Source organism: Teleopsis dalmanni, chromosome 1, assembly GCF_002237135.1.
Source record: "Teleopsis dalmanni isolate 2A chromosome 1, ASM223713v2, whole genome shotgun sequence".
In the NCBI taxonomy this organism is placed as follows: Eukaryota; Metazoa; Arthropoda; class Insecta; order Diptera; family Diopsidae; genus Teleopsis; species Teleopsis dalmanni.
The window spans coordinates 35,320,635-35,332,431 of record NC_051846.1 but is presented as its reverse complement, the minus strand read 5'-3'; the positions used below and the strand labels follow the sequence as shown (position 1 = coordinate 35,332,431).

General features: G+C 27.4%; 1 protein-coding gene across 1 annotated transcript; it reads left to right on the top strand.

Moving 5' to 3' along the window:
• The first annotated feature begins 3,201 nt into the window (after positions 1-3,201).
• Positions 3,202-8,935, top strand: LOC119679485. Its single transcript, XM_038091869.1, has 2 exons — positions 3,202-3,437; positions 8,389-8,935. The coding sequence occupies exon 2, from the start codon at positions 8,519-8,521 to the stop codon at positions 8,933-8,935; it is 417 nt and encodes a 138-aa protein (XP_037947797.1). The 5' UTR covers positions 3,202-3,437; positions 8,389-8,518.
• The last annotated feature ends 2,862 nt before the right edge of the window (positions 8,936-11,797 follow it).

The following is an 11,797-nucleotide window of genomic DNA, read 5'->3' as shown; positions in this document are numbered from 1 at the left end:
TGAGAAGAAAAGAAAAAACAAAACATATAACAAATGACAGTCTTAATATCTATAAGTTAGCCAGAACAATACTTTCAGCATTCAATACTTTCAGAAAGTCTCCAAAATTGTAAATTTTTTCCTCGAAACAACTGCAGAATAATAAATGGTGCCTCAATGGGATACTATCTTTTAAAATTGCAGTCTCACAAGATGGGATTAGCTGAAGATAAATTAGGAAAAACAGAAATAAAATTTAGAATTAATAATACAAGTTATTTTTATAAAATGTTTTATAAAATGTGGATAAAATGTTTTAATATAACCCGATTCCAAAAAAGAAAAGATATAGCCGAATAAAAAGTTGTATTAATCTTCAATTTGCAAGAAAGCTAAAAATTTTCTGCGGGTCAGATAGAGAATAAAGAAAACACCGCAAGAGTATTGAGGCCCACTTGATAGTGCTCATAAGGATTACAGCACTATTAGTCAGGTCTCTTCGGTACTTATATCGCTTAGCACTAAGAGAAGCTTATTCGTGAATCTATATTTTTAACTAATATTGCTAAATAGTTAAGGTCGAATGGTTAAGGCTAAATTGTTAATCGAACTCGTTTATAATTAATTTCTAACAACACTATTTGTGTGTAGAGACTTAAAGCTTCAGCAAAGCCAAACCTAATTATCATTATTGTTTGTTCTTGGCTTATATTAGTATATGTCATTATTTTAAATTACTTATGTAAAAACTATTTCTTACAAATAATGTGCAAAAATGTTTCCAACAAGTGGGTCCACTATTACGTCCCTTACTGTTGATTGAATATTCAGCGCCAAAATAAAATTTATGCCACTCACAACAACAATAGGACGAAGTGATCATGCAACTTAAACACCGCAAGTTAGCCTTCGTGACTTTAAGTATCAGCCATTAAATTCGGCGAATATTTGTAAAAATTAAAAAGAAAATTTATTAACAAATGAAGAAAATACATTAAATTGAAAATTTTTTCTTATAACAAAAGGAAAATATTTAAAATATCTACTCACGATTTTTTAAAAATTATGCACACTTTCATTTAGAGATTTTTGGTAGTGTTGAAAGGTTGTAAAATGTTGAAATAATAGCTACTGTATAGATTTATTATTTTGAAAAGAAGTAAAAAATAATTGTAATGGAAAGTATAATTCAAATTATTATGTTTAGAAAATTTTTTATTAAATATTAAATATTTGTTTACGAAGAGTGACTCTCTATTAACTTGCTTTAAACGAGAGAAAAGCTCTCTTGCTTTGAAACCTACGGGTCTAGTTGGAATATATACCGAATTGCGGGGTCCACCACAAATTCAAAGACGATCTTTGATCAAAACTTCTATTATCTCAAAGAATGTTCATCCAAATAGATTCAGTTGTATACTAATTTATAGTGCATAAATCATATCTCTAATTTGGTACCTAATATATCATATCGAATTAGATTTAAAAGTTATTTTAGTTCAAAATTAATAATTTCAGATAATTTTTAAGAATGCGGTTATTAAACACATATATATGAAATATAGTATGAGACATAAAATTTTAAAGATAATTACTTTGAAATATTTTATCTTACTGTTTTGGGAAAATGTGTCGAACTATGAGTGTATAAATTTGTATATGAGATATAGTATATATATTAAGCCCTGCTTGGCGTCACGTGATTCCAAGCTGCCTCTATAGCTATCTACAAATTGCCTCCATTTTTGCATTCTTATTGGCACTTCTCTGAGCTCAACAATATTGGCGTATGATCTGCCAAGGTGTATTGATTGGCTGTTGATTTCGTTTATTGTTGATCAACACCAGGTAATCTTAGGCCTTCCTCTTCTTCTACTGCCTTGTGGATTATAAATATAAATATAGATATATATCTTATAAGATATCTCTAATAGATATAGATATAGTATGTGACATATAAAATTTCAACGATATTTTCTATGGAATATTTTTTTTTGTTATTGTTTTGAAAAAATATGTCGAATTAGGATTACATACATATATATATATAACATATAGTACGATATTTATAAAATTTCTTAAATAATTACTTTGAAATATTTGCTGTTTTGGTTAAATATTTTGATATATTTTTTCACAAATTTTTGTTAAATTTTACAAGTTGTTTCTTTTTTTTTGTTATTTTATTATGAATTAGTTTTGCGATGCGCTCTAAAAAACGAAAACGCTGTTGGCGGGCTTTTTTCACTACACCAAAGTGTGCCATGACATTCGCACGAACAAATGAATTTATTTGAGTTCTCACAAGATACAAATTTTTTGTCATGAAAAAGGTCTATTTTTCCTTTTTTTTGTATTTTTTTTATTGTATAAAAATTTTTTTAAAAGTCATTTTTTAGCATCACTCTATGGTTAATTGTTAGTTTGATTTAAGTCACAACAACCGGCACTAGTAACAAAAACAATAACAAAGAATAAAATATAAGCTTCAAATAAGCACGAATATTTTTGTTGATTTGAGAGCACTTCACTTGCCGGTTATTTATAATTTTTCTTTTTATTTATTTTTATTTTTTTATGAGCGAATTGTTAAGCTTTAATATGCCAACAGATACGACTACACATAGATACAACAAACTATCTGCAACAATACTCAAGTGATCATGTTAGCTAACAGCAACTGTTAAGTTATCGCACAGTGGCACTGTTCGTTTATTTATTTTCTTAAAACTTTACATACATTTTTATTGCACACTCAAAGCTCTCAAATCTCTCCCCCATATAACTACAACATTGCTAATAATTCTTCAGCCTTTTGTTAACAGTTTGTTAACAGATTGGCTTCTGTTAACATTTGTTTACAAAATTTTGCCACAATTTCTGGCACTGTTAACATTATGTCTTCTTCTTCTTTTTCATTTTCTAATGCTGTTGAAATCATTTACCATGTTAAGCGAAACCAGAATAAAGCGTCACCTTCACTGCCGCTGATGCTGATCACTGTTGATGCGCCGCGCCACATTGCAGCTAACCATTAAAATTTGTGCATAGCCCAGTTAAGTTGGTTTATGCCCTCCAAGCTTTTTGCTTTTTTTCTTGCTGTTGCTGTTGTTTTTGTTATTGTATTTGTTTGTTTGTTTAGGTTTGCTTTTATTGTTTTTGCGCCATGTACGACGGCGGTACAAGTGATCGTCGTGTCTGTTGTTTGTTCCTCCATCGCAATTCAGTCTCGTCAGTGTATCGTGTGTGTGCAGAGCGTGTTTTCTGAATTGTCGTGATTTGCACAAAAGAAATAAATTTTCTTAAGAAATTTATTTAAAATTAAGTCAAGAAAAAAAAAGAAATAAAAATAAATAAGAAATTGTGTACTTTATATAATTGTAAATAGTAAATTATTGTTGCTAATCCTTCGTTATTGTGTTTCACTTAATATGTGCAGTTTTTTAAAAATCCTAACAGTGCGTAAATTTATTAAAAAATGATAAAAAAAATTTATTTTTTATTTAAACCCTTTGACCTTTCTACCCCACTAAATTAATTATTTCGTTTTTGTTGTTGTAAATTATTTAGAAAAAAATTCATTCTATAAATTAATTTATTAAGTAATAAATTCGAAAAATTTGTTTAAAAATAAATATTATATAAAACAATAAAAGAATATTTATTGCGCGTGCTATTTTATTAGATTTTATTTTTATATAAAACTTTTTATTTTTTTAAATCCAAATGCTGCTTTGGATAATATACCGTGTGTTCGTATGAATAACTAAGGCCTGCCTGGCTGCTATAATAAATAATTGAAACGTCAGCGTTGCTAATTAGCATAATTTTGCAATAGAAAATGATAAAAACAAATTCAATGTCAATTGAAATTATTATTAATTATATCTCAAAGTCCTATATAAACGAAATGAATGAAATGAACATGTAATAAATATATGTTAATTAAGAAAATTATTAATGTATTAATTTTTTAATTTTTATAAAGATTAATTTTGACACCTAATTAGGTTTGCTGTAAAAACAATTTTGTGTAATATAGAGGAAAGAAATTATAATTTTATTTAAATAATTGATTTTGATTTTTAGCAAGCGTTTTGGCGAAAGTAACTACCATATATTCTTAATATAAAATTTTGTTTTTAATATTGAGGTATTATGAACAAAAACAAATAAAAAATAATAACATAAAAAAATAATATAAAAAAAATAATATAAAATAGTTAATAAAATAATAAATTTTTTTGTTGTAACTAAGTGCTGTTAAAAATACCTCGAATTATTGATATAAACAAATTTTTTAAAAAAAGTTTTTAATAAAAACATTATTCTTTTTGGAAAAGAATTTTTGCTAGTTTCTATTAAATATAATAGCCGATTTCGACGTCAAATTAAAACTTATATTATTCTTTTTGTAAAATAAAAATATATTATTATTTCATATTATAATACTGGTATAAAAAAATTAAATAGGAATAAAATAATTACTATTTAATATTATATTATAATAATATAAAAAAAAATAATAATATAAAAAAATAATAATAAAACAAAAATAAGAATAAAATAAATAATAAAAATAACAGTAAAAAACAAAAAATAGTATAATAAAAATAATAATATAAGAAAATTAATAATATAATAAAATAATAATAAAAATAATGACAAAATAATAGTATAATAAGAATAATAGTAAAATAACAATAATAACATATTTAAAAATAATGATATAATAGAAATGATAATATAACAAAAAGAATAATATAATAAAAATAATAATTTAATAAAAAAAAAATATGATAAATAATAAAATAAATAATATAATAAAAATAATGATATAATAAAAATGATAATATAACAAAAAGAATAATATAATAAAAATAATAATTCAATAAAAATAAAATTATGATAAAAGTGATAATTTATTAAAAATAATAATATTTATTTTTGAAACGGGCTAATTGATCGATTGTTCAAATAATACATTTTGTAAATTATTTTTTTCAATTACATTTTATGTTCACCAATATTTTCACTATAGCCTATAGTCATAATCAGGGTATTTCGAAATATTGGTTACAATAATGCACATTTTTTTTAAAAATAATTTAAAAAGTTTTGTATTATTTGAACGATTTACCCATTAGTCCGTTTAAAAAATAAAAACAATAAATAAAAAGGTTTGGTCATTAAATCAAAAAGTTTTATAAATAATTATATACAATAAAAATAATAAAATAACAGAAGTAATACTAGAATATAGAACTATTAAATCAATACAGTGAAAATTAATGTTGCAAACAAAATTGTATAAAAATAATTAGTAAATATGAGTAAATTACGAAAAACATTGTTTTATAAAACAAGGTTTCATTTTTTTAATTGTACGGCAACTTCTGAATTTACTGAATTTACATAATAACTAGTTATGTGTATAAAATACTTTAAGTAAAAAGAATGTAGTCCCGTCTAAGTAAACAGTAGTATTATATTGGTGTTCACAAGAAGTTAGAACAATGTTTTTCAACCCATGTCGATCTCTGGATTTAGCGCCAAATCTTCCGTGGAATACACATTCATTTTAATAATATATATAATATATTTTAGTCTTCTATGACATTATTTTTTTTGAAAATTATAGGAAATGGTTTCGTTAAATTATTCTTTCCAAAAATATAAACTCATATTTAAAAAAATAGTTTGTAAACTGCAGAAAAATTCTGTGAGCTATTACATTTCTTTCAGGATGCCACAGAAACAAATTGGGGATATTTCGGAGATAGGAGCATAAATCTGAACTAGAATATACATACTCTACATTCTGCTAAAAAGTACAAGGAGTTATTCAATAAACAGAATAATTTTCTTTAATTTCATTATATTTATATGACTTTTTCAATAACTATTTTCTACTTTAAAACTATTTAGTAGGTATCACATTATTTATTGTTTTTCCGCTTGATGATATTCATTCCATAATTTGTATGCTCAAGAATATAAAGTTCGCTTTTATTATGCTCAGCTATCGATACCGAGGTCTAATTTTTACAGTATATTCACCTTATTTTTCTTTAAAAATTCATCTATGTGATCATCATTTCTTTCTCTTCTTAAATTTGGTTTAAAAGAAGTACAACAAAGCTGAGAAACCCTTAAAAGTTACGTAGAGCAGAATAGACTAGAATAGAAATTCATGAAATTACGATCTCAATGGAGCAAGATATAGTTATCACAAAGAATGCTTTGTATTGCTGTATACAACTAATCGTAACTGTATATATATATATTAGCTATTCAGTTTTTTAAGTGAAGCCTGCTTCGTTAAGTATTAACTGGTGCTCCCGCATCAATATCCTGCATCTCTCTCAGAGTAAAATCGGATACTCACAAATAATATGATAACAAGTCCCAATTAATTTCAATTACAGATGTTATTAATATTAGTAAGATATTAGTATCCTGCAATAGTAACGCTGGTTACCATTAAAAAGATCGTTAAAAGTCCATATCCAAACAGAGATGAGGTTGTGCTACTTTAAATAGATACATTTTATATACAATGATAACGCAGTTTTGGTTGAGAAATCTAGTGACGAAAAATATGTAAATAATTTTGACTAACCTTTCAGTTAAAGACCAAAACACCTTTCGGTTAGGATTTCTTAATCTTAGATGCTTAATGCAAATTCCTCCAACATTAGTATAGCATGCTTTAGGATGAGGATTTTGCTCTTGGGCCAGACTAAAACCGAATACTTTCAGAAAATTTGATTAAACGTCTTCTCACGAGAGATAATATTTTATCAGTAACACTAATCTGGTTGAAAAGCTCATGCAAGTTGGATTGTCACATTCGGGAATCTGGCAAAAATATATAAATAATTTTGATTGAAATAATTAAGGTTTACAATATCCATTTCGATTAAAAATGTTTCTCTATCAATTATTTTTTAAAATTTTTAAGATATTTTTTTTTTGATTATTTACACAAAATTGTTCCATTTTAACTAAAAGCCTTGTAATTGTAAGATTTCGTTGCGCTAAATAAAGTGGAAAATATTGTAATATATACAATAATAGAAGCAATGAGGAAATGTTCCATGTTACAATGAATGTTTATATAATTTAAGTATGTTTATAGATAGAAGTACTAAAACTTATTACCTAATTTTTCTTAAGGCAATATTTAATGTGCATTTCTCTTGAGAATTTTGCAATTGAATTCAATTTATATTTACACAAACACCAAATGGAAAGATACTGACAAAAAAAAAAAAACTAATAGAAATCAGTAAAGTATATTTGTGGAAATGGGAATTGAAAAGCACAAGAAATAATTGTGAAGAACGCGGTCTGATGTTAAACTCACTGAAGGAGAAAAAATCAAGCGTAACTATGAGATGCGCGAATTGTGACGGCGTCAACGATCAGTGATCGCACATATGATTATTTCAAATGACGAGGCTCGCACAATCACAGCAGATTTCAACGCAGATTTGTGTTTCAATGATTTTTCTATAAAATGTCTTATAATGTCTTATAGCAGAGAAACGAGATCAAATTAAAAGGAAATAAAGTTTGTTTAATTTAAATTTTATTACTGTAAAATAAATAAAAAATATACTTGAGTAATACTGATACATAAACTGCCTTATATAAAGCTTATTTTAAATACCGAATACATAATTTTGAAAATAATTTTTTTTAAACATAAATTTGCAACAACTGGGCATGTTTTTATTTGTGTTTTGTAATCGTAATTTTGCTATTTCTTGATAAAAATAGACTAGAATAGAGCATAGAATGAGCGGACCAGAGCACTACTAGTGGCGGACCGATTGAAATTTCTTAACGAAAAATAAACGCAAAAATCAAAAATCACACGAAACTAGCGAATCTAGCGAATCTAGCGAAAAAAAACAATACATTTATAAAAGCAAATGAAAACAATATTGAAACATAGTATGAAGTCATAGCAATTTTTACTTTTAATTTTATTATTATTATTATTTTACGATATTCGCAGCAGTGATCGCATGTGAGGAGCGTTTCAGTTGGCAGTTGGAGCGTTCAAGCACAGACGTTCAGAAACGGTGAAGTCGCGAGCATTTGAAAAAACGAAACTAGAAATTTATTTATTTTACGTGTTTATTTTTGTCAAATTAATTTAGCCAAATAACGAAGTTTTTTTTCCCTATTTAATTTATATTTAATTATTAATTGTATAAAATTAATTAAACAAAATTAGAAAATAAAATTTACAACGAATTTTTGATCAACAAAACGAAACGAAATAATTTAATATATTTAAAATATCACATCAATTAAAGTGTAAACGCATTAAAAATATCTAAGCTTTAATGTCAAATAGTTAAAATTGTTATTAATTAAAGTACCAATTAACAACAGGATTGCATGAGAAATACTTCGACACCTACACAATACAATAACAGCAGATATTCTTAATTTCGTTATTTGCCTTATTATATGCGAGACACGCTAATAGCGCACACGACTACCGTTAGAAATAAGCCACAAAATGGAACGTCATAGACCATTGGACTCATCGATGTCTTCGCTTTATTCTGGTTCAAATATCTCAAATACTCCCTCACGCCAACATGAAAATTTTAATTACCAAACGATGTCATCATCAGTATCACCAACTCCAAGTGGTTTATTAGTGGCTGCCAGCAGCAGTATGGCAGCTGGCAGTATTGGCGGCGGATTTGATTTTCCTAGTGCAACAAATGTCACATTAGACGGCGATAGTACAAGCATTGGTCCAACAACTGGTAATGGTGGCGTGTATCAAGGCATGCGCGCTACAACGATCGGCACAGTTGTTGTACGCTGCGGTCCAATACAGTTGGTGATCGCCTTATTGCAAGTACGTATATACACACTTATGCATCATAAAATATTTTATACAAGCACTTTGAACATCATCATATAGAAATATTTTGCCTATAAATTTGTACAGATACTTTCTTGTGTATTCTCTTACATACTCCTCTCTACTCTATATATAGTGTACAACCACATTGTATAAACTAGTATGTAAACATGCTGTACACTTATTCAACTCAACTCAACTCAACTCTACTCGACTTGACTTGACATTGCTTATCTGACATTTCTAGCATGAAGTTTGGTTTTCTGCACTTCACATGCCTTTACCCAGCAGTTCAACTGTAATTTTATTTTTATAAATATTTCATTATTATTAAGTTTATTTTTCTAAAGTATGTTGCGTTGTGTTTTGTCTTGTCTTGTGACGTAAAAAAATGCAGTAAAGGGTCCCTCTTCTGGTATCTGGGTTTACGGCATGCCCACGCGCACATTTTTCTTTACTTGCACGAATGAATCTGTAAGTTTTTCAGTTTGTTTGTCTTCATCTACTATTATTATTATTTTTGAGTTTTTAAGCTTCAAAGGTGTTAAGTGAAATTATGTGGTAAAAGTAACATCAGAGGTGTTGAAAACAATTTTTAGTGCAAATAACTAAAACGAGTAAATACTAAATGTATTTGAAACTCATTTCCAAATGATATTTAAATATTTGAAAATTTAATATTTATAAAGAGCTAATTAGTAGTTGATTTTGAACTGCTAAACTTCAATTTCTAAATCATAAATAGTTAGCTTTTTCTAATAAAATTTAAATCAAACATTGTGGTACAAAAGTAATAGCATTGATATGTACACAGATTTAAATCAGTATACAACCAAAGCCGAAAAAGGTAATGACTCACCCATTAGGTAAAGGAAAACCAAACTGACAGTTCCATAAAATTAGCCAGGTCCTATTTTGTAGTGGCCCGTTAGTACAGATACCGTAGTGCTGAAGTGCTGAGCAGATTCCGCCTTTGTTGACTAGTTCGTTTCTTGTCTTAATTAGACTAAGTCAATCAATTATCTGGCAATGAGGTTCATCAGCCAAGTATTGCTTGGCTATGCCCAGGTATTTTTGTTTCATTGCCAGTTTAACTGTAGCAAGTGGAACGCCTATATATGAGAAGTGAATTTTAGGCAAAAGAGCGCCTATTTTGGCAAACTCGGATGCCCTACAATTAGCCGAGATATTTCGGTGACCCAAATCCAAATGAATTTAACCCTAACAAGCCTAGCTAGATCATTGAGAAATCATTAATAAATAAGCTAAAAACTAAAAATGATCTAAAAACTGAGCCATTTTTATTTACGAGTAGAATAAGATTATAATTTTAAGCCATTGCTTTTATACTACTACTACTACTATTGTATACATTCCCCAGTGGGCATAGGGCCTCAATAATTCTTGTCAATCTGACTTTATTTAGCACTTCTCTATAGATCCAAGTGTATCGTGTTTCATATAGTTCACTTTCGACCATTCTTCTCCATGTTTTGTTGGCCCACAAGGTCTTCTGCTACCTTGTGGATACCATGTCAGTTTGTGCTTTATTGTTTATTTCAGTTTGTGCTGCTTTTTGATTCGTTTGGTTCAGCGGGTTCTCATATTAATGTTAGATCAGGCCACCATATTTTAAGAATTCTATGTAAACACTTGTTGACAAATACACACATAATAATATTATTAATTATTAGGAAAGACTTAGCTGAAAAAAAATAAATAATTTTATGCATCATCACTATCAGTTCTCTTAGTTCTTTAAGGATCTCTCTAAAACACCTGAGTCGTGTGTGATTTTATGCTAGTCGGTTAATTTCGTTCCAAAAGCATCAGTACTTTATTCGCTTCTCTCAGTAGAATACAGAGCCATGTTTACTTCATTTTTGCTATTCTACGGTTGACTTATAGGTAGGTTACTTTATTTATGTCAAATTCATTCCCATTTGCGGCCCGTGATTATGTATGTGGGATAGATCAGAATTATTGATCGTGTTTTATCATTAAATTTTTGTGGATTTATCAAAGACAATTATTAAAAGCATTGCATATAAATACAAATACTAAACAATAATAAATTGAATACCGACCATTTGCTGACTTTAACGATAACTCAATTTATTCCTTGAATATACCGACAAGCTTGAGAAAAATCAAATTTTATTATTAATATGTTTTTATTTTTTCAATGAATTTTGAAAATTACGACAGCTTTTATAAACAAGTTGATTTACATCTGACTGAAAAATTATTTCTAACACATAAACTGTTTCAATTAGAATTGAAGAACGACTTAAAACGTAGAACTGCTGTCACTAACGAGTTGATTTATACCTGATTTAATAGAGGCATATTAAAAAATTATTTCAAGTTTATTAGTTATTCTATATCAATGCATAGTTAAAATAAGATCGTATTTTATATGATGTTTCTCTAGTAAAATATTTCATAATACACAAACCTTTGACTAGTAGTTCACCAAAAGCTTAGTTTCGTCAGCTGTTGTGATTTGATTAAGTTTAAAGGAATAACATTGGAATAAAGGAATAACTTTGCAGTTGTCGATTAATATTATCCCACCCAATTTTCTATTTTCATGAAAAATTGTAATTCTTTTTCGTTTCACAATTGTTAAATTTAATTAAAAATAAACGTAACATATATTGGATTTGTAAAAATGTTGTCGATTATTAGATATGTTTAATGACCTTATGCTCCTCCTAGGAATTAAAGAATTCAATATATGTAATGGCTAACATTACATATAAAAGTTTGTTGGAAAAAAAAATCCTATTAATTTCTCTAATTTATAGCCTAGTTTATATTGGAATCAATTATATTGGCAACTTTCTTAGATTGAAGAAATGTTTATAAATATAGTAAAAACTCTCTTAATCGAACCGATGGGACCAGTAAACGTGTTCT